Here is a 23,494-nt window from a genome sequence, read left to right as displayed (position 1 = left end):
GTAAACTGTATATAATGTTATTGTTTGCAAAATATTAACAAAAAATGTAAACTGTATATAATGTTGTACCCATCCCAAAGTGTTGTAATTATGATAAAACATGTTTCGCAAGCTAGTTTATTGTAATTTACTGGTTTTCGAAAATAACTTACCATAACTTATAAAGTTGCTTATAAACTAACTAGATTTTGATAAACTAGCTTCGTATGATTGATCATATTGACAAGGTACTTTATAAACTAAAAACTACTTTTTGAAGCCATAAAATTATATATTAAAAAAAATGGCGAATGGAAACTTGGGTTTTGATCACAAGACATCCTTAACTCCTTTATATGCCGATACTTATATTTTAGTGGATTTGAAATCTCTATATAAAAAGTCCTCAAACTTTTTTTTTTTTTTTTTTCTAGAGTATAAAGTTAAATTGTTATTTGCAAAACATCTTATGATAAGGTTGTAATGATTCATCAAAAAACAGCCTATCCAGGTTTCTTGCACAAAAACAAGAAGGAAAAGTTGTATAAAACGTAAAGTTGAGTATTGATTCAATTTGTAACAAGATTATAGAAAATTACATAATGTTGCACAACACACACACCCACCAAGATATATGAAGAATGTACATATACAGCATACACCATGAATGTTATGTTTGAGTGGGTAAACATCAAGACAGGCTCCAATTATAGACCTTGACATTAAACAATTTCCTGTTTTGTTCAAGTTCAAGTGCATGTCTCAATTGGCGTGCAGTTTGAACATTTTTGGCAAGAAGCAGCGCAAATCCTCCACCCCCAGCCCCAACAAGTTTATACCCACAGCAATAAGTATGAGCAAAACCAAAAAGAGCATCAACAAATTGATTGCTGCAGTGAGGATCAAGTTCCTGATGCAACCTCCATGTCTCCATCATTATCTCTCCTACCTCGTCTATGTTGCAGTTCATCAAAGCTTCCCTCCCACTTTTAGCCAGCTCAGCAAGCCGCTTGATGCTTGATATAAGCAGATTATCCCTTTGTAGATAACGCGTTACCACCTTTTGTAGCACCTGGTGAGCCAGTCGAACCTGCATACATATATATATATATATATATATATATATATATATATATATATATATATATATATATATTTTTTTTTTTCAAAAATTTTTTAGAAAAAAAAAAAAAAAGAACATACCTGACCGGTAAAGACAAGAAGCAGACGTTCCTGCAGCTCCGTAACTAATGTAGGAGAAGGCAAAAGGGGAAGGACTTGAAGACGCAAGGGTGTTCCTGGAAAACTGGTGGTCAGCTTTATACCCGGGTATAGACCTCCGATCTGATCCTGCCAGCCACCTCCGGTGCCCATGATCTGTTCAAGCAGCAGCACAAGTCTAGCAACATTCTCATTACTTTCATCCCCATCAATGAGACGGAGGAGTCCTTTCACAACAGCTGCAGCCAAGATGCTAGAAGTCCCCAACCCACTTCCACGAGGTATATGGGCCCAAGTTTTGACCCGTAGACCCATTCCCATAATGTTGCTGTCATGAACAACACCCGTAACAAGCAAAGCGGATTTCACAAGGCGAAACGGGTCCTTGTTGTGGAACGGGGGGGAGATGGAGGACAGCTTTTCCTTTTCGATGTGCAACTCGTTTGAGGCATCATCCGTCATAAATATCCCCCCTCCCCCTCCCCCTGTCCCTGTCTCCGCGGTTTCTATCACGGTTCCGATTGGGAGACAATTCTCCAAACTTATAGCCATGTTCAACACGCAGCCCCCCCGCTCTAAGCTCCATGGTGGAGTATCACTCCAACCGCCAACAAAGTCAACCCGAACAGGCAACTCCACCTTCACTTTTTTATTATTCTTCTTCCCATTTCCTCCTTTACAATTCCATGATTCCAGAACATGCTCTGCCACTCAAGTAAACACACCAAAACAGTAACCAACTTTCATTTTTTTTTTTTTTCCATTTTCGAACCTAAACTTTCATTTTTTGCAAACAGGGTCCTAATTTTGCAGTTTCCTTTGACACGTTCCATGTAAAACGACCATATTACCCATTTCTGATTTTTTTTTTTTTTTATATATATAATTAATTTAACAAATGAATTAATTAGTAATAAAAAATCAGAAAACGGCAGTGTAGTCATTTTACATGGAACATGTCCAAAAATTGAACGGAAACTGCAGGATTAGGATAGGACCCTATTTGTACTACTATATATTTTTGGAGCAAATGGATTATTGACTTTGAACTCAAAATGTAACAGTGTCTGTGCTAACCCTTAAAGCCGTATCTGACCGCTGAAGCAGTTTCATCAGCAACAGAAGCCCAAACTTGGTGTTGGATTTCAGATGCTTCTACATGATTGCCGCATGCACGAAGGAGATCTGCTTGCACCTGAAAAGCTCGGCTTCTAGGGACAATTTTGGAATTTTGCGACTGCAAGGAAAGAAAATGTTTGCATATTTTCTCTCCTGAATCTTTCATCTGCAAAACCTCTTGACACAACTGAGACAAATTCCTCCCAAGCAAGCCGAAACTAAGAGAAGCTTCACCAATTGCAGCTGCAAGATCCGCTTGATGGTTGCTAGAAATCAAACACATTTGTGGGAAATCTATTGATCTATGCAGCTCTTCCAAACTGAGACGTCGTGCCATTTTCCATAAAGAGTGAAACTTTTGATTATTTTCGTATGTTTCTAACCCCATAAGCCAGTTTGCAAGGCTAAGCATCTCAGAATATGGAAGAACTGGAAACAGCTTTGCATTCCACAAGCATTTTTCTTGAGAGCTCCATAAGTCATTTTCATGTATGCCCAAATCATGTAGAACCTTCTCCCATGGTTTCCCACAGAAAGTAGCATCTTTTGAAGTTGAAAGAGGGTTTTTGGGATTATCATGAAGGCCGCAATACACAATAACCCTTTGGCTGCATCCTAATCCTATTCCTCCTATCAAAGGAACCTCCCAAAGACAATGGCGATCAGGAAGGAGGAACTTTTTTTCTGGTATGTTGACACCGACTACTATACAGAGGGAACCGATTTGTATTCCATCTGAAACCGATGAGTCATATACAAGAGAATCTTCACCGATTGATACCCCGGCTGAGATTTTACTAGAAACTATGATGGCAGATGCTGCAATATCAGACATTGTGGTTCCAGGAATGGAACACAGATGCCTTCGCCCTACAAGTCTTGAACTCAAGTGATCCAAAACTTCACTTGATGTTCCAAAGTGCAAGAACAACAGATCATCTGCATGTAAAATCTTCATAATCAAGTGAAAAAAAAAAAAAAACTTTTTGGAATCAATCAAACAATATTCACCGTACAAGCACAGTAGCTGTACATGGTCTGTTTCCCCAAACTCCTCACAAGTTGTTCGCCAAAAGGTCTTGAACGCAACCATCCGTGCCTTGAGGGTACCCAAGCAGCCACAAGATCCTCATACAAACTCATCTGTACAAGTGAAAAAAGATCTTCATACAAAGTCGGTATCAATACAAGATAAACAGATATGATTTCCTTATTCCTTGCCTCTTTTTTAGTTTTCACTAGTTGTGAGATGATGGGTTGGCTCATACAAGAAAGCATAGCAAGGTCTTCCCATGCTTTACCTCTAACACCTATGATACCGGTGTCAAGTAATGTCCTACCATCATCAAGAACCGCATGCTGTCTAGTAAGCTCCTCCACGTTAGGTTTCTGAAGTAGATTTGCTACAGGAGACACTGAACAAATTTCATCCGTGTTTCCAGTTTTGGATGCCACAACCACACCATGGTTGGAAGCTATATCAAGAGTGATAGGAACAGTTATGATGAAAGATGTATCCTCAGGAAGAACCATTGCAGATGCATCAAAACATGGAACCACATCACCAGTCATGATGAATAGCCCACCTGGAGATGATGAATATAATATATTTTCAAAAACTGTAATTGGAAGATTAAAAAATCTTGTCTCGTGCTAACTAAAACAGAAGAGTAACCTTCATTGTTATAAGCCTGTCGTGCACAAGAAGCTATTGCAAGTATATGATCAAAAAGCAAGGGTACTGGTCCATCAGGGTCATCATCTGCCAGATATGGAAGTGGCAAGAAGACTTTCCCCATGGGATTAGCCCATGGGACCCTCTTGGAGTCACCACCCGCATGAAGAAGCAGTATATGTTTTTTCCTTATGAGGCTAACCATTGAGGTGGAAACTTCATTTTCCGACCTTTCATGGGATAGTATATAAGATCCATCACTGCAGTTGTCTGCTACCTGATGAGCATAAATGTAATCCCATTAACCTATGATGCACTAGCAAGAATCAAACTTGAGGAATCTGATAACGCAAAATAAAGACAAAGGCACTTGAAAGCATGAAAAAAAAAAAAAAAAAATTCATTGGAACATAAGAAATGCGTTTCATGGTTTGACAAAGATATAGCATAGTCATGTTTCATCCCTTCTCCAGTAACCAAAATGCACTTTTGATCTATAATAGCAAAAGAAATGGTAATGTTTTCCAGTAAATCTTATAATTCCTTGTGAGAAAAAAAAAAAAAAAAAAAAAAAAAAAAAAAAAAAAAAAAAAAAAAAAAATCTGAAATAGTAATTACAGGTGCAAGCCCATCTGATTAAAAAAGTCAAAACAGAAGCATTGGTTGAGCAATTGTAGCATCTTAATAACACAAAAATGAGAAAATGCGGGCAGAAAGAAGCATAAGCGTTTAGTTTAGAGTTGAAGCTGAAGAAGTATAAGTAATTAGCAATGGGCAACAGGCGAAAATCGTGGTTAAGAAGCGTTTGGATGTGAGTTTTGAAAGAGAATAATTATTATGTAAATATTGCGAGTAATAAATCAGTTTGTTGGATTTGAGTATGATGAATGAATGAATGATGTTAAATACTGAGTTTAGTAGGTTACTTGAGAAGCGTTGTAATGATTGGCTAGGGCAAGAATGGCATTGAGAGTAGCTGCGCCTGAACCAATGCGATGACCGTCGGGATCGGGTACGGCAAGAGTAACAGTGGAATCCGAAATCCGACCCAACCGTACAGCTCGTTTCAGCTGCCACTCGTAGAGTGCGGCTTGCTCAGGGCTAGCAGCGGTGAGGACGATGGCATCCCAAGTGGGAACCCTAGATGGGCAACGAACCGATAATCTTAACCGGTACCATGATTTTCTCAACACTCCTTCTAACTCTAAACGTTGCTTCTTCATAATTTTGGTGGTGCTTGAATATCCTAATTTCTTCGTAAATCATAACCCTTTTTTCTGAAACTGAATTTGGGGAAACTGTCGGCAGTGTCTAAGACTGTCTCTAAGCAAGTCCGTGAAACTGTGAATTTTGGACATTCATTTTCAAGTCTTCAAAAAAAAAAAGGTGAAGGGGGGGCAAATTGTTTGTTGGTGTTGTTTTTTTGGTGGATTGTGAACAAATAAAAAGCAAAATAATTGGCTTCGCCCGGGTTCGAACCGGAGACCTTCAGTGTGTTAGACTGACGTGATAACCAACTACACCACGAAACCGCTTGAATGCTACATCGTTACCTTCTTAAATGTCCTTATTGATGTATCTAACATGTAAGCAACTCAAACTTCATGACATTTATTATCCCTAAAATTTTAGCAGATTATATGTTTTTTTTTTTTTTTTTATGACAGGTGTTCTGTTGTTGGTAAGATTAGAAATATAAATTTGAGTTTTTAATAGAAGTATGAAAAATAAACAAGTGATGTTACGTATTAACGATCGAGGGAATAAAATGGATAATTATGATAGAATTAAAAACTTGTTTGTTCGTCACATAATGATATTATTATAAGAACGCCATACAATATATCTCAATTCATTTTTAGGCAGGTTTTTAATATTTTTAAAACGATAGTTTAATCTAATCTATAAAATGAAAATTACTTTTTTCAAATATCATCATTTCATTATGTTTTACATATGTCATTTTCTAGGGTTTTTTGAATTCTTTTCCCTTATATTTTTTTGGTTTTTCATTTTCTTAAATTTAAAATTCATATTTTAGTGAAGGTCGATATATATATATATATATATATATATATATATATATATATATATATATATATATATATATATATATATATATATATATATATATATATATATATATATATTAAATCAATCTATTAAATTTCAAAATAAATATTTTGTTTCTTTAATTTCTCTTTTAAATCTTCTATAATTAAATCTTAAATCATTATATATATATATATATATATATATATATATATATATATATATTAAATGTCAATATTTTTTTATTAGTGTATATTGAATTACTTGCTTTATTTATGATATTTTTTATATTTATATAAAAGTATTTTTTAATACATAATATTTACAATTTTATATTAAACTATTATTTTTAATAAACTCGTAGAGTACACCGGTCTTACATCTACTACATAAATAAAAATTCTATTTTTTCTAAATAAAACATTTATCAAATTTACCTTTATATATATATATAAAAGTTAGATCTGGAAATGCAAGGGCTAAAATGGATAAGCTGAATCGATGAAGGGTTGCTATGTTGAATAAAAAATAGATGAATGGTTGCAATTGGAAGTTGAAGAATTGATGAACACATGCATAATTTTCATTTTACAAAAAACATGTCGTATGTAAAGGATCTGAAAGACGTTGGAGCGATAATTAAAGTTAGGGATTTTGGTACTTTCTCCGATATTGCATTTGTAAGTTTTCATCAATACGGTTGTGCTATCGATTATGTAATAATATAATTTTCTTGAATGTTCAAGGATATTGATCCTAATTAATTATTGATTCTCTTATAAACTCCAATGCCCAATATGTACGTACATACATAGCTGATATTTACCAAAGCAAATGTGATTCAATCATTCAATTCAATTCAATGTTCTGTTCTCTCGTGCATTAGCTATATATCATGAATTTTCTGTAACGATCTTTCAAGAACCGTATGATTCTAACAAAAAAAGTAATTACTTGTTTGTTTATGTTTGTATTTATGTTGAAATTGATAAACAGTTACGGGGATTTGTGAGTTTGTTCGATCTAAAGCAATTGTTGTTGATATGATATAATTTTTAATTCGCATTGCTAGCATCGTTATGTTATCAACATTCTTGAAATAATTATGAACTCAAATCTATTTTAATTATATAGATGGAGTTGCACTAGGTACGGTACAATGAAGTCTATTAATAAGTAATTCTAATCCGCTGATCGATCGTGCATGTCGTCTGATTTTGTGATGTGTTACTACCTTTTAATTAATTTGGTTTTTTGAAGGCTAAGGTATTAACTACATAAAGTTTTCCGGATTTTAATCAGTCTTACTAAGACTGATGTACCTATAAAATTTTATGATGGAGTTGTATATACACATATATGTAATTAATATATATGTTTGCAGGAAAATATTAAGAGCTGACCATGAGTAATGCAAATTCTTGTGCGGGCAAGAATAAGATGTCGATAATACTAAAGGCTGTTTTTCCGCTACTTGAAGGAACCGACTTAGTTGCATGTATGGTAGTATGCAAGCAATGGGAAAATGTAGCTCAAGACGATTATCTGTGGAAGTGTCTTTGCATCAAGAAATGGCCCTCAATATCTGTGTCTCCTCTGGTAAATAATTACCGCAAGATATTCAAGGCATTCTACACACGCGAAAAGGATCATCGCCCGACTTCCTTAGCTCCAGGGATCTCCTTGAGTGACCTAGACTTCTATATCGATATATGGGATGTAGACGAAGGCCATGGGAGGTTACTCTTGTCAGAAATTGCCTCGGGCCCTGCCCTTCGTGAAGGAAATCTAAGCCCGCCGGATGGGATCGTCCCCGGGCTGACGGATCATTTAGAAGGTCCTGAGTACAAGCTAACCTTGCCGGTAAAAACATCATTGTCGATTTCTTCAGCACGGGAGGTTCGTGTTTCGGTGCTCATAGCACGAAAGGACTCCAACAAAGTTGCTTGCATACTCAACCACTTGCTTGATTGTAATACCTGCATAGACTGGTCTGAAGGAAGAGCAATTGCATATGCTCAAATAGCTGAGTTCCCACTTGCGTGCCCCTTTGTCAACTTTGCCACGTCCAGCATTAACTGTGAGATCTCTTTGTTGTTCATCAACCATGGTGGTGGTGGTCAAGACCTTGATGTTTTTGGGATTGAAATGAACTTTTTAACGGCCTACACTGAGGAAGGGGTGCTATGGCTCTTGTCCATGCTTCAGTGGCAATAAATGACTTCACTTAGACAAATGAAAATGAAGGAAATTAAGGTTAATAAGTGTAAAAATCAATTAAAGTTAGGACTTGATGGAATTGGAAACCCTCCTTAATTTGTATTAAGTCCTTTTTTCTATGCATTAATTAAGTAAAATACCACTCATACATCCTACACATATATTAACTTTTGTCCCCATGCATTGCACCACTAAATAAGAAACATAAATTTCATCATTCACAGATCGAATGTTGTATTGTGTTGTGTCTTTAAAATTAGTTTATTATGTTGTTGTTTTGTTTGATTTGGTTGAGCAAGTTTGCATGTATAGGCCAGTGTATACCAACATTGTATATAGTTAGGCATCCAGACCTTAAACATAGCTTGTCATGAGTATAGGTGATCTGCATACATAGGGAGGGACCTAATTGCCCCGAACCAGATCGAACAGTTACGGAATATTAGAAGCATAATGATGTGCACAAAAGTACCTACTAAATTTAAATTATTAACCTAACTAACTTAACTAACTAAAATGCACCTAGGCAGTGTACCTAGTTAAATTACAGAATAATTTAGGTAAGTTGGGTGTCGATCATAGGGAACGGTTTTAACTAATTAAATTACATACTATTAAATTAACCTAATTTTCTAACAAAGTAGTGGTTTTATCTAATTTTGCAAGTTTAGATAAACTTAATTCCTTAACACAATTCAATCAATAAACAAAACATTTCTGTTAGTTTGAATCCACCTTCCTTCAATGGTTTAACTATTGATTATGACAATTCCTGTTGGTTACCAATTAAAATGTTATTAGCAATTCATTTCCAAAATTACCAATATTAAACTAATTCATGTAGGGCTATGTATGGTCACACATAATTTAACACATAATCAATTTATTACATAGAATTGGAGCTATGTAAGATTGGATTTATAAGCACAATTGTGGTCACGATATGAGTTCTCTAGCATAGCTAAATTTAACAATTTAATTCCTTAACTAAGATTGGTTCAATCTTAGTTCTATTAATCTAATGTTCATTAAATTACTAGGTATTCAAATTCATGCAGATTAATGATCACTAACTACACAGAATGAGAAGTTTAAGCAATCACACTATCAAATCAAGCATGCTAGGTATACCAATCAAACATAAGACATAACCAACAAGAAAAGTCTAAGTTAATATATTAAAACCATGAGTTCCAACTTCATCTAGCTAACAGAAGCATGTAGATTTAGTTGGACATGCTAACAAGTAAACATAAATAATCCATAGTAAAAAACATATTAAAAATACCAAACTAATGAAGAAATCAGAAAAATTCAATAAGCCTAGACTAGAATAGTCCAAGTGTTGAAAATACTAAAACAGAGTTTGAGAATTGTCACGTGGCAAGTAGTGCGGAAAATAAAGAGTTGTGAATCACAAGTTAATGATAAAAACGTTTTTTAATGTTCAAGATCAATGATTTAAATGTTTCTATTATTCATGGAGATTCAATTACAAGTGTTTGAATGTAAAACACACTAAAACTCTCAAATGGCTCTCTGAAGACTAGTCTAAGCAGCAATTTGTGCAGAATGAGTAGGAATGATCAGAAAAGAGCAACTTTATAATGGATCCCAGGGGGGCTATTTATAGGCTTTGGAAAAGCCCATGACATGGCTTGACCAATAACGTGTTGACACGTCATCATGACTTACTCATCATTTGATACATTTGCCCTACTTAACGGAGAAGGGATAGAATATTCCAATTCTATTAGCATTCCGTTATGGTTCCATCTAAGTTATGAGTCTTCATAATTCTTGAACCTTCTTGATCAACATTGAATTTGTGATGAGCATCATGTTGCTCAATTGTCTTCTTGGATGTCATCAACTTCCAGAAGTGTTGTTGATCATGTTGAGTAGTTTCTTGAACGTTGGATAGTGTCTTTAACTTGAAGATGTACCATAACATGTTCACGATGGACCATGGACGAAATTCATGTTCCATTGAGCATTTGGGCATGCCTTCATTGTACATGATGAGTCATGTGCAGTCTTGTTGAGCCATCAACGTGATCATGTTGATCCATTGACTTGAGTTGAGCCACCAAGTATTCTTGTTGAGCCATAAACTCCTATTGAGCCATAGAGTTGTGGATGTGCCAACAATGTTTCTGATGAGCCATCAATATTCCAAATGATTTATCAGCATCTTGATGCTCCGCATATGATCTAGATGTGTCATCTGAGATCATGATGACCCAACTAGCTTTCAACAAGTGCTCCATGTCAACAGCAGGTGCTCCATGTAAGCTTCAAGTGCTCCAACATCTAATTCTTCAAACACTTGTTGAATCTTCAATATCTTTCCAACCTGAAACATTCTGATAATGTTTGTTAGAGATATATATAAAATGACTCAACTTATTTCAAGTGACAATCACATACAAATATTTTCCAACAGTTCCCCCCTATGTGATGGTTACTGAAATAAGGAGTAAAAATAAAAGAAGAAATAAAAGTAATAACATGCAAGATGAATTTTAACAATAAGATAAATTATCAGTAGCAAAAACATCATCCACATGTTCGAAAAAACAAAACAAAAAAAAACATAATCTAAGCTTTGTTTCTCAAGTTTATTAACCATTTCCGAAAACTCAAAAACCATGTAAGTTCTTCAACGATCTTCACTCTTAGCGATTCATCTTGATCTCATGTTCTCTTCAATAAACCAATAATGCCTTTAATGAATTCATAAGAGAATAGATGTTTTTGGGAGGCTCTCATGAATTTCAGTCGACCTTTAGAAGAGAATACAACACCTATATGTGGTTTCTTTAGAATGTTCCCAGGCAACTCATTCTCCATATTTAGATCCACATTTGGTTCCTCAGCTTCCTTTTCTCATAGCTGTTCAATCTCCCAGTCAACACTGAAATCAATAACCATGTTGAGCACAAATGCCTTAGGCGTTCTAGAACATCTGCATACGCTTTATTTTTACTCACCCTTTGTTTCAACCAAATGATCAGTGATATGATATTAACTTGGTTTATTTTAGGGAAATCAGCTTCAAAAAACATGAATTCAGAGTTGTCAGTCCTTCTCACTTGAAAGAATGCATATGGCATATTACTGAATTTTCGTATGTTAATTTTGCTAATTAAAGCAATCTTGAAGTTTGACCATACAGGTACAACTTGAATTGATTTCTTCATAAAGAATCTTTTCTTTAGCTCTTAAATGTTTATATCAACCTCAACTAGATAAATTGCACTTGGTCATAAATTAAACTTCATACCATTCAGGGGTGCAGGAATATCCCAGTTTTCTTTAGTGAGGTATGAAGGAGGTATGAAGGAATTTGTGGGCTTGATGACCTTTACCTTTTGATAAGAATCTCTATCAGGGTTAAAGAAGATAGTTCTTTTAGGTGAAGATACTCTAAATTTTTCATCTGTCCATGTACTCCTTTCTTCAATTGAGATCTCTGAAGATTTCCTTTTGCGAAGAATCTCTTATTTAGACTGTAATTCCTTAGCCTTCAGTTGCTTAGCTAATTCTTCATCTATCCACATTTGAGCTTCTTTAGCTAATTCCTTCTTAGACTTGAAGATAATCTTCTATTTTCCCTTATCCTTAGGATCAGTTTGAGAAAGCTTTGGCTGAGTGGTTGGTTTTGATATGGTGACAGGTTTGGAGAAGTAAACATCTTTCCTTCTTGGAAATTTTAGAGATGGATCTTTGATCCCTTGTTGAAGAATGAGTTACTTTTCTTTCTCCGCTATCTTTTCTCTGTTTTGTTGAGCCTTTAATCATGCATCAGCAGCCGTTTTGTCAAGTGACTGTATTTTCTCATATCTCCTTTTCTCAAACTCATTTGGTGAGTTTGGAATTTGGTGTATGACAGGAAACTGACTTGATCTGGTCTTGTGGACCTTTTTCCCATTTGGTTCAGGTGGCCTCTCATGTGAACCAGATAGTTTTGCTAAGATCAAGTCAAGTAATCAGTTGAGGCATCCTTTTGTTGAAGATCACATAGATTTAAAGTGGAAGATTGTTTATTAATAGCCTTGATTTCATCAACTAGCAACTGAACAGTCTTCTGAAGGGAAGATATGTCACCTGATGAGCTATTGTTTTTATTAGAATTGGATTTGGATAGATTTGTTATGTCAGATCTTAATGAATCCTATTAACGTTGAATGTAATCACTGAATGCCTGAAAGGGAGAGGTGGAGGAGGATGCAATTTATATAGTTCAGCAATGAACTTCTCAAGAGTGGAGATATAGCGGTCTTGAGCAGTAACATGATTCTGCATATGATCTAATTTGGCTTCATAGACAAACTCTAGATTGGATAAGGACTGAATGAAGTCATCTATCTTCTAATTCTTCGGAGAGAGACAGACTTCAATAGTGTTATGAATTTTCTGATCTAGAGTTTCAATCCTCCGCATGTTTACGAGCAATTTGTCCTTTGATACAAGCAGTTGTGCCTTCAAAATCTTCAATAGTGACTTGAAGTGTTTTGACCCGTGCTTCTGTTTCTTATTAAGGATACACATATTTGCTTCCATACATTCAAGATTTTCTTGAAAGCTCTGCAGATATTGAGAGTGAGAAGATGTGTGAAAGCAAATCTCTACAATACCATCAGCTACCATTTCGGCAATAAGTCTGATGCGCACAGGCTCTGGTTTTGTGGTATTGTCTTCATTTGTTTCTTTAGGAGTACCATTGTCTTGATGAGGATCTTATTGAAAGGATGAGAGATTTGGTTCGTTAACGTCATCTTTTTCTTGAGACTCTTTTGGAGTTGAAGGAGAATAGTCATCAAGATCAATGCTGAAAGTTCTGGTAGATGCGTTGGAGTAAAGGACAATGGGCATGTCATTTGTCTCATCATCGACTATCAGTACTTCACTGGAAGGAATATCTACCGTCCGCATTGGAGTATCCTTATCGAGATTATCATGTACAGGATAACCTTGAGGAATAGTTTCCGGTTTGGATTGTTTATCATCATCTTGGTTATTGTCCTCAAGTGAGTCATAATCCAAGGAGACATGATGGCTTGGAATTTCTAGAACCGATTGAACTCATGCTGGTGAAACGTAAGCTGAAGAGAATGGTTCCTCTAAATCTACTCCATGATTATCATCAGAGACGGCTGGAGATAAGGTAAGGGCGGTTGACTTGATTTGGATTTCTTTTTCTTCTTTGCCGACTTCGTGGATGCATGATCAGAATGTTTCCTCTTCTTTTTAGGAGGCGAAATAATTCCCTGGATGTAATTCTGGGATGAGCATAGAGAAGCACTATTTTCATCCAACTTTGTAAGTATAGAATATAGAATGATGATTGGTTATGAAGATCCAGATTCAAATGTTGTGCGAATCCGATATGGTGTCATACATAAGAAATGTGTTTGTGGGCCGTCTGGAATCCATCCTGGTGCAAGATTGCTATTATGGATGACGTCATAAATAATGATTGACCACCAGCGAGGATGATGAATTAAAAACTTATTCTTTGAGGCATGGAGAAAATTAAGGAAACCTTCCCAGAGAATAGATACGTAGTAAATATTGATGTCGTAGAAGAGCCCATACATAAGAATCCAAAGGTTTGTTTTACCGCGACTGCGTCCACCAACTGATCCGAAGAGACACCTAGTAAGGACAGAACTGAGAAAGTGCCATGGTGTGGGAATACAAAACTTCTGAATTCTTGACAGGCATGGTTCTTGTTCGTCTTCAAATTTATACCCCATTTCCTTGAACATTGTCAACAATTGAGCAGAAGTTGGTGTGACAAATGTCTGAGGTTTAGGAGGAATATCGCTTAGACCTAAATTGACTGCAAACTCTTCTTTAGTTAGGACCAAAGTAGCTTGAAAAAGATTAAATTCAACATCAAGTTGTTTAGACCTTGCTCTTGTGGAGATGATTGTTGACTGAAAGACTTCTGTGATAAGAGATTGTGGAGTTGGAGAAGTAGAAAGAAGTGCATATGTTAATGGGCATTTATGCAGATATTTAACTATGACACCGACTTCTTTGGGTTGTTCCTGAGTGTTGAGAAGTACAATATAGTTGGATGTAGCTATTTCAACTTTAGGTGATGATGAGTGTCTCTTAGTTGAAGGTCTAGTGGCATGAGTGTTTGAAGCCTTATGAGAAGACTTTGCTTTAGAAGTCTGGCCATCTTTCTTTGGAAACCATGTCTTGAGAAAACAGAAGAACAAAAAACAAAAAAGAATAAAATGAATTGTGTGTTAAATAAATATAGCTAAAAAATAGTTAGCTTATAATCTTAACTAAAGAAAAAAAGTGTGTGTGTGTGTGGGGGGGGGGGGTGGAAATGTGTGAATTTGAATTTACTAAACAAGATTGTGACTTGAGTAGTATTGTTGATTCAACTATGCACAAGAAGAATGTGCAAATTCATTTTCACTGGGTATAGGCCATAAACCAAATTACATGACAAGTTGGAGTAGGAAAGAAAGAAATTAATGTCATATAAAATAACACAAAAAAATTGATGTTACTTAATCATAGCAAAAGTGCAAAGATCAAGTAAAGTTGCTAAGTCATGGACTATGATGACTACGGTACATCAAATGAAAATGTCTTTAGAAACTAGCATAAAATTAGGTATCATAGAGACAGTAGTTAACAACTATTTATGTAAATCCAAGAACACATAGAATTGTGAACGGATTTAGATAAAGTTGAAAAATGGAAGAAAAAAATATATGTTGATCCTAAAATAACATATAAAGACATGAAATTAAAGATCACGTAAAAGTAAGAGAAGAGAAATTACCTTAAAGAAGACAGGTGTAGGTAATAGACTTGTGAGTATGAAAAGCAAGATATGCACCAATAAGTATAATGCTCACAAGAAAGATTTGATCAAAGACTCAACACTAAATAACCTAAGCATGGTATGTGAAGATGAATAAATGATCAAGAAGAAATAAAAGAAAATAAAAAAAATAAGAAATGGAAATAAAATAAAAAATTACTCACCCAATATGATTGAAAAAGAAGAGGTGTTCACTTAAAAGAAGTGGTAGGCCAATGCTAGGGGAACCTGACCATAGGAACATATGTATAGACATGAATCATCAACTAAGGATGGGTAACATTATTATATACGATATGTGAACATGCGAGAGAGATGTTACTTACCAGTCGATGTCTTGTTGAATCAATGAGTGACAGAGAGATAAGTCAACACAAATGACACATGAGATATTCAAATCTATGTTATGTCAAGAGAAAACAAAACTTTAGAAGGTGTACATCATGCTCATCATAGAGTGTAAAGAGAAAGAATGAACACTTACCTAGAGTGATCAAGGAATGTGATGCTCAACAGAAAATGATGATGGACCACATGATGATAAACACTAAACACGTGATGATTCAATAATCAATGTTAAGTTGACTATGATGTACAAAGAAAAAAAGGGAAAAAAATAAATACACATGTAGCATATGATAATGCTCATGAGGTTGATTTGTGACAACTAGGGTTTCACAAAAGAATTATGATGCTTACTTAGATTTTTGAGATGATCCACATGAGAGAGGTTGAATGGTGATTCTCCAACAAGTAGTTGATGATGATCCAAAAGAAAAGAAAACTACGGTTTGTACAAAACAAAAAAATGATCTAGAGTTCAAAAAAAATGAATTAGGTTTTTTTTTTTTTTAAAAAAAATGATCACCTAGGGTTTGTGAGTAGCTCAAGAGGTGATGATGTGATCAATTGATGTTGCTCCAAGACTTTGATGCTCACTTGGTTTTCGAAATTTAAGTCTTAATCAGGTAAGGTTTCAAAACTTGAATGTTGATCAACTAGGGTTTCGAAACTTGAAGGTGAATCAATTAGGGTTTCGGAACCTGAAGGTGGATCAAGAAGGTATCGAAACTTGAGTGTGGATCAAAAGGGGATCACATAATCTTGTTGATGATCAAGAGGGTGGATGCTCAAGTGTGGTGAATTCCCTTGTTGGTGAACACAAAATCTTGTTGATGATCAAGAGGTTTTTTTTGGCTCAAGAGTGGTGAATGGTCTTGTTGATGATTACAAAATTTAGTTGATGATCAAGAGGATTGTACAGTGAGTATATATAGGACACATCTAAGTTTTTGAAGGTTGAGTGATACATAAGAAAATGAGATCAAGAGTGTGGCTCAAGAAGAAGAAGAAAGTGGTGCAAGTTGGGAAGGCTCAAGAGGGTTTTGGTTTTGACTTGTTGATCATGAAAAAAAATGGTGGGGATCAAGAGATGTGGCGTTGATGAGTTAAGAAGGGAAGGGTCAAGAAGATTTAGGTTTTTTCTTGATGACAAAGATACTTGTGGCTCAAGAGAGAAAAGGTGTAATTAGGGTTTTTAGGTCAAGAGGAGTTGTGAAATTAGTGATGTTTAAGAGGGATTTCGAAATTACTTGATGAGCAAGAGAGGGTTGTTGAGGGTTAAGAAGAATTTCGAAATTAGTGATGCCCAAGAGGTATTTTGAAGTTACTTGATGAGCAAGAGTGGGTTGTTAAGGGTCAAGAAGAATTTTGACATTAGTGATGCTCAAGAGGGAATTCGAAATTACTTGATGAGCAAGAGAGGGTTGTTGAGGGTTAAGAAGAATTTCGAAATTAGTGATGGATCAAGAGGGATTTTGAAATTATGGTTAGACTCAAGAAGTGTTTCGAAATTAGGGTTTGGCTCAAGAAGGGTTTTAAAATTAGGGTTTGGCTCAAGAAGGGTTTTGAAATTAGGGTTTGCCAAAAAAAGTGTTTCGAAATTACTTGATCAGCAAGAGAAGGTTTTGTTTTTGGGGATGGCTCAAGAGAGCATTCAAAATTCTTGTTGATCACAATTAGGGTTTGCTGAGCCAAACTAGGGTTTTGAGAGAAACTTGTGGCTCAAGAGAGGATTTTCGAAAATAGGTAGGTTGTTGAGCTAAATTAGGGTTTTGCAACAAGAAACTTATGGCTCAAGAGTGAATTTTCGAAAATAAGGAAGTTGTTAAGCCAAATTAGGGTTTTGCAACAACAAACTTATGGCTCAAGAGTGATTTTCAAAATTGAGGTAATTGAGCAAAATTAGGGTTTTGGAACAAGAAATGACTTGTGGCTCAAGAGGTGATTTTTGAAAATTGGGTTGTTGTTGATCCAAACTTGTTGTTGTGCCAAGGCTGCTTGTTGCTCACCAACTGAACTTTCTTGTTGCATACGCGTCTGTTGTTCACGAACCCTTGTTGATCCAAGCTAGTATGAGAGTAAGAATTCTTGAGAAAGTGAAAAGGAACGAATGAGAAGTAGAATTGAGGTATTTATAATTAAAGGTTTCTAGGGTTTCACAATAGGCCGAAATAAGGCTTGCATGGGCCAACTTGTGGGCCCATAAGGCTTGGATGGTACTCATGTATAAATAGGAGAATTGCAACTTGAGCGCGTGAATGATGCCTTGAGAATCAAGAAAGAAAAGGTGGTGCATGCATGGATGATATCTTTGATATGTGAATGGAACCTAAGGAAAAACCTACTCGATACGTGCATGACATGCTTGACATGTGCATGGCCTACTTGAGATGTGCATGGTCGACATGAAACGTGCATGGATAACTTTAAACGTGCATGGCTTATTAAAAACTTGTATGGCATATTCAAAACATCATGGCACATTTATTATACTTTATGTGGACTTAATGAGCCACATAGGCATGATGCATCAAGTGGCTGAAGATGCTTCAAGCTGTTGATCATGTGCCAATGTTCTTGATCATGCTCCAATGTTGTTGAACATGGTGCAATGTTTTTGAACATGCTCCAAATGACTGAAAATGCTTCAAGCTAGTCTAAGTGATCAAGATCCTTCAAGTTGGTGAAATTGCTCCAAGGTACTTCCAGTTGATCGAGATGATGAAGATGTTGCAAGATGATGAAGATTGTCCAACGTGACTCAAGATGATGAAGATGAATGAAGATGCTTTATTCATTCGTCCAGTTGGTCCAAAGATGAGGAGATGATCCAAGAGGGTCCAAGTTGTATGTTGTTGCTCCAAATTTGGTCCAAGAGCACGAAGTTGCTTCAAGATGGTTCTTTAAAGCTTTTGGTCTTGACCTTCTTCATAATATACAAGAATGATGCATAAACCAATACAAACACATATGGTTTTCTTGAAGAGGATGATCCATTATCATAAGATGATCCACTTGGCTAAGGATGTTTCATGATCAAGTAAGTGATATTCTCTATCTAACTTAGCTGCTTTGCCTAGATTCTAAGGCACGAGTTAAACAAAAAGTATAAAAGTGCAATCACTGAATAAACTAAATTTGAAAGTGATGTGTGTGCATATGGATAGAGAATCTGGGAAGGAAATAGTAAAATACAGTGAAGTGTATGCATGTGGAAACAAGAACTTTAAGGAAAAACTAATTGACTGATTTAGAGGAATTGAGGATTATCTTGTTGTTACTTATAGATTTATCAAGCAACTTAATTATGCGTATGATTCTTCACTTCACGTTGTAAAGAGTTCCCATGTTGATTATGATGTTTTGAATTCCTTAACACCACACAGAATAACCCGATTTGTACTCACCAATTATGTCTCACCACAATGCGTATATTTGTGTCTAAGGCCTAGTTACTTCCCAAACCCTAAATACTGACAATCCTCATAAACGTTCCCCACTTATTTTGAACAACATTTGAAGGGCCCGATTTAGTGATTTGGTCTAGGCTTTACAATGTAATAGTAGGAAGTGATTGGTTTTAGGTAAAACAAATAAACTAGAAAACAATTCCTAAGTTCACATGCAACCTACTTTTGATCTATGTTTTATCTATTGAACATACAACTTTGAATTGCAAAACAAGAACCCTAGAGGAGAGAGGCTATAATCGAAATCTACAAACTAGGGTTTAGTAATTACATACCTTTCAATTGTTATAGTAAACAATTGATGATTCCCTTGATCTTGATCTTGATCTTCTTGGAAGCTTAGCACCACAAGTGTAATGCCTCTAATGGAATCACACCCAAAATAGCAAGAAGGAAATTAGAGGAGAGGGGGAAGAGGGAGTATGCAAAATTTCGGCCCTTAGGGTTTCTTCCAAAGAAAAGAGTGACCAAAACATGAACCAGGAGGCTCCTTATATAGCTGAGGGATCTAGGGTTTAGGAAAACCCTAGTTATCCTTTGCTTAGGGCCTAAGCAAACCCAAGGGCCTTATCCAAGCCCCTATGGACGAAATTATTAGGATTTCCCCTAAAGATTTCGTCCACCCTTATCCAAGGGGGTTCTAGAGCCTTCCACTCAACTATTAGATAATTGCAAACTAGTCCCTGCACCTTATAATTAATTCTTTTAACTGGGAAGGAAATAGTAAAATACAGTGAAGTGTATGCATGTGGAAACAAGAACTTTAAGGAAAAACTAATTGACTGATTTAGTGGAATTGAGGATTATCTTGTTGTTACTTATAGATTTATCAAGCAACTTAATTATGCGTATGATTCTTCACTTCACGTTGTAAAGAGTTCCCATGTTGATTATGATGTTTTGAATTCCTTAACACCACACAGAATAACCCGATTTGTACTCACCAATTATGTCTCACCGCAATGCGTATATTTGTGTCTAAGGCCTAGTTACTTCCCAAGCCCTAAATACTGACAATCCTCATAAACGTTCCCCACTTATTTTGAACAACATTTGAAGGGCCCGATTTAGTGATTTGGTCTAGGCTTTGCAATGTAATAGTAGGAAGTGTATTAGTAGTGAGTTTTGGTTGGTTTACGGTTGTAATGAGTTTATGGTCGTAAACACTTTACGGTCGTAAACTCCTCTCGGTCATAGTCCCTATAAATAGAGGGTTTGTTAGACGTTTAGATGTTGTTGATGATTTTTAGTTCACGGTCTTTCATCAAGTTGTACCAGACGTTTATTAATATAAAACGTGTGCAAGTTTGGTTTATTCTCTCTTCGTCTCTATTTTTGCTTTATGTGATTGTGTTTGCTGTTGATCTCTGGTAAGATCCTTTATTTGGACTTTACAATTGGTATCAGAGCAGAACCAGTGTCAAAGGCATTCTACAATCAATTTTGGAGCAAGTTCTTATTGGCTTGAGACTAAGTTCGCATTTTTCTGCAAAAGGGTTTTTGGTCTCATCGAGAATCTGCAAAAAGGGAGTTTACGGTTAGAGCTTACGACCGTAATCCCAGTTTATGGCCGTAATCTCATCAAGATTCTTCGACAGTAACCTTAACCCACAAACCTCTTGGACCGTGAATCTTCAACCGTATTCTTGAACCGTGAACTTTTGGACCGTATTCCCTTTCGACCGCAAACTTCGAGTTTACGGCCGCAAACCAATTTTAGGCAGTAAACTCAATTTAACAGCAAATCAAAATTTTTTTAATTAATTAATTAATTTATTTTATTTCTCTCTTCGTCTCTATTTTTGCTTTATGTGATTGTGTTTGTTGTTGATCTCTGGTAAGATCCTTTATTTGGACTTTACAATTGGTATCAGAGCAGAACCAGTGTCAAAGGCATTCTACAATCAATTTTGGAGCAAGTTCTTATTGGCTTGAGACTAAGTTCGCATTTTTCTGCAAAAGGGTTTTTGGTCTCATTGAGAATCTGCAAAAAGGGAGTTTACGGTTAGAGCTTACGACCGTAATCCCAGTTTATGGCCGTAATCTCATCAAGATTCTTCGACAGTAACCTTAACCCACAAACCTCTTGGACCGTGAATCTTCAACCGTATTCTTGAACCGTGAACTTTTGGACCGTATTCCCTTTCGACCGCAAACTTCGAGTTTATGGCCGCAAACCAATTTTAGGCAGTAAACTCAATTTAACAGCAAATCAAAATTTTTTTAATTAATTAATTAATTTATTTTATTTCTCTCTTCGTCTCTATTTTTGCTTTATGTGATTGTGTTTGTTGTTGATCTCTGGTAAGATCCTTTATTTGGACTTTACAATTGGTATCAGAGCAGAACCAGTGTCAAAGGCATTCTACAATCAATTTTGGAGCAAGTTCTTATTGGCTTGAGACTAAGTTCGCATTTTTCTGCAAAAGGGTTTTTGGTCTCATTGAGAATCTGCAAAAAGGGAGTTTACGGTTAGAGCTTACGACCGTAATCCCAGTTTATGGCCGTAATCTCATCAAGATTCTTCGACAGTAACCTTAACCCACAAACCTCTTGGACCGTGAATCTTCAACCGTATTCTTGAACCGTGAACTTTTGGACCGTATTCCCTTTCGACCGCAAACTTCGAGTTTATGGCCGCAAACCAATTTTAGGCAGTAAACTCAATTTAACAGCAAATCAAAATTTTTTTAATTAATTAATTAATTTATTTTATTTCACATTTATTAAACAATAAAAAAATGGAATCTCAAAGTCAAACTCATTTTCAAGAACTTGATGCTATCATGGGCACCACTACACGAATTCCAAGGTTAATGTCTGCTGATGGCTTTCCCGAGTGGAAGTACAGATTCGAGAAATATATAAAAATGAAAGACTTCAAGATCTGGAAACTCATTATCAAGGATCCAGTCAGAATCACCGCTACAGTTGCTGGGCAAGTGGTCGACAAAAAGATAGAGAATTACACTGATGAGGACTTTGAGAGTGTGGAAGAACAGGAGAAGGCATTGGCTATCTTAACCATGGCTCTGTCACCAGATATTGGTCAAGGTTTCAGAGAGTATACGTTTGCTAAGGCTTTGTGGGAAGCTCTAATTGAGGTTTATGAAAGGAACGAAGACATGCGAGAGAGTCGCTAAGACATGCTGCGACAACAATTCAATATGTTCAATTATGTTCCTGGTGAGACTCTTAAAGCACAGCTGCAACGATTTACAACTCTCAATACTAAAATGACTGTGGCTGGGATTTTCTATACAAAGTGAGAGATAAACAAGAAGCTACTGAATGCTCTCCCAAAATCTTGGGACATGAATGTAGCAGTCATTAAGAAGACTAAGGATCTCAACCGTCTCTCTCTCGCTGAAGTAATGGCAGTCATCAAGGCGTGTGATATTGATGACAAGCAGCGGGAAATCAACCATGTGAACTCTTATTCAGTTGCGAACCTTGGCATCTCTTCTAACAATGCTCTTTCATCCCTATCGTTTTCTCTTCCTTATGCAGGTCAATCATTTACTGCTCCACAAGCTCAGAAGCAGACCTTTCCCACTCCATCAGCTTCCTCTGCATCATCTTCAACTGGGGCTTCTTATTCAAAGGGAAAGGAGAGTGATGAAAATCTTGCGCTTGCTTCAGGGCTTGTCAATTGCTACAATGCACTCGTAGCCGGAGATCTCCCACCTCAACTATCATTTGTCGATCTTGATCAGATTCACCCTGAAGACGTTGAGGAGATGGATATTACATGGCAAATTGCCATGGCAGTATTTAGGGAAAAATAGTTTGCCAAAAAGACTAGAAAGAACAACTGGAGAATGGGTGCTGATAAGAAGGTTGGGTTCAACAAGGGAAAACTTTGATGTTTTAACTATCATGAGCCAGGGCATTTTGCTCGTGATTGTCCATAGCCAAACAGAAGATTAAATAATGACAGGACAATAGTTGCAGTCGGAAACAATCGAAGTGGTGCTCAAACAAACAATGAGAAGGCTTTGGTCGCTCAGTCTTTTGACTGGGAGGATCAGATGCAGGCGTTGAACTTGTCTAGACCTGAAAATGCCCACCTGGCACAAGTTTGTGATGATGCTCCGACAGAGATTGTAGCAGCTGAAGATTAGATAAAGGAGCTGCAATTTGCATTGATGGTATCTTCCTCTCATGAGCTTAATACAACTGAGGTAAGTCTACCATCATGTTCTCAAGCTTGTATTGATTATGTTAAAATTTTGCATGAGAAAATTGAGATATTAGATAGTGAGGTAAAAAGCCTTAAGATTCTTCGCGAACTTAATGACTCATTAAAAAGGGAAGCAGTGGACCTTAGATATGAAGGTTACCAACTTAGAAAAGGTCAAAAACCACTTAAATCCCAATTTGAATAAAAAATAAAAGACTTTAGGAAACTTTAGGAAGACTACAGTAATAAATGCAAAAACTATGATTATGTAGTGAAACAGAACACTAAACTAGTGGCTGAAATTGAATCTTTAAAGGGCAAATTTGAAACCGCTGATTTTGACTTTAGGAAATTTGATGTCTACAGTGAGGTAG

At 36.1% G+C, this 23,494-nt stretch overlaps 1 protein-coding gene, 1 non-coding gene and 1 pseudogene across 5 annotated transcripts; 1 reads left to right on the top strand and 2 right to left on the bottom strand.

Annotated features, from left to right (window-relative positions):
- Positions 1-519: 519 nt before the first annotated feature.
- FKGP (L-fucokinase/GDP-L-fucose pyrophosphorylase) lies at positions 520-5,401 on the bottom strand. Of its 3 annotated transcripts, none has more exons than XM_078962892.1 (7): positions 4,921-5,401; positions 3,995-4,271; positions 3,541-3,905; positions 3,336-3,462; positions 2,278-3,258; positions 1,183-1,910; positions 520-1,069 (listed from the first exon to the last, which is right to left on the bottom strand). In XM_078962892.1, exons 1-7 carry the CDS (start codon positions 5,215-5,217, stop codon positions 671-673), a joined length of 3,174 nt encoding a protein of 1,057 aa, XP_078819018.1. In that variant the 5' UTR covers positions 5,218-5,401; the 3' UTR covers positions 520-670. The 3 variants fall into 3 exon arrangements, with proteins under 3 accessions (XP_078819018.1, XP_078819020.1, XP_078819019.1); XM_078962894.1 differs by having other exon boundaries at positions 520-1,051; XM_078962893.1 differs by having other exon boundaries at positions 1,183-1,904.
- Positions 5,402-5,452: 51 nt separating this feature from the next.
- TRNAV-AAC (transfer RNA valine (anticodon AAC)) lies at positions 5,453-5,526 on the bottom strand. The gene has a single exon. It is a non-coding gene; the product is annotated as a tRNA-Val (tRNA).
- A 1,118-nt stretch (positions 5,527-6,644) lies between these two features.
- On the top strand, positions 6,645-8,400 carry LOC145006482 (F-box protein At5g39250 pseudogene; annotated as a pseudogene). The gene is made up of 2 exons (XR_013662911.1): positions 6,645-6,726; positions 7,431-8,400. The product of XR_013662911.1 is annotated as an F-box protein At5g39250 pseudogene (transcript).
- The last annotated feature ends 15,094 nt before the right edge of the window (positions 8,401-23,494 follow it).

Source organism: Lactuca saligna, chromosome 7, assembly GCF_052625555.1.
Source record: "Lactuca saligna cultivar CGN05327 chromosome 7, ASM5262555v1, whole genome shotgun sequence".
In the NCBI taxonomy this organism is placed as follows: domain Eukaryota; kingdom Viridiplantae; phylum Streptophyta; class Magnoliopsida; order Asterales; family Asteraceae; genus Lactuca; species Lactuca saligna.
The sequence above is the reverse complement of the archived record's forward strand: the minus strand, read 5'-3'. Positions and strand labels throughout refer to the sequence as shown.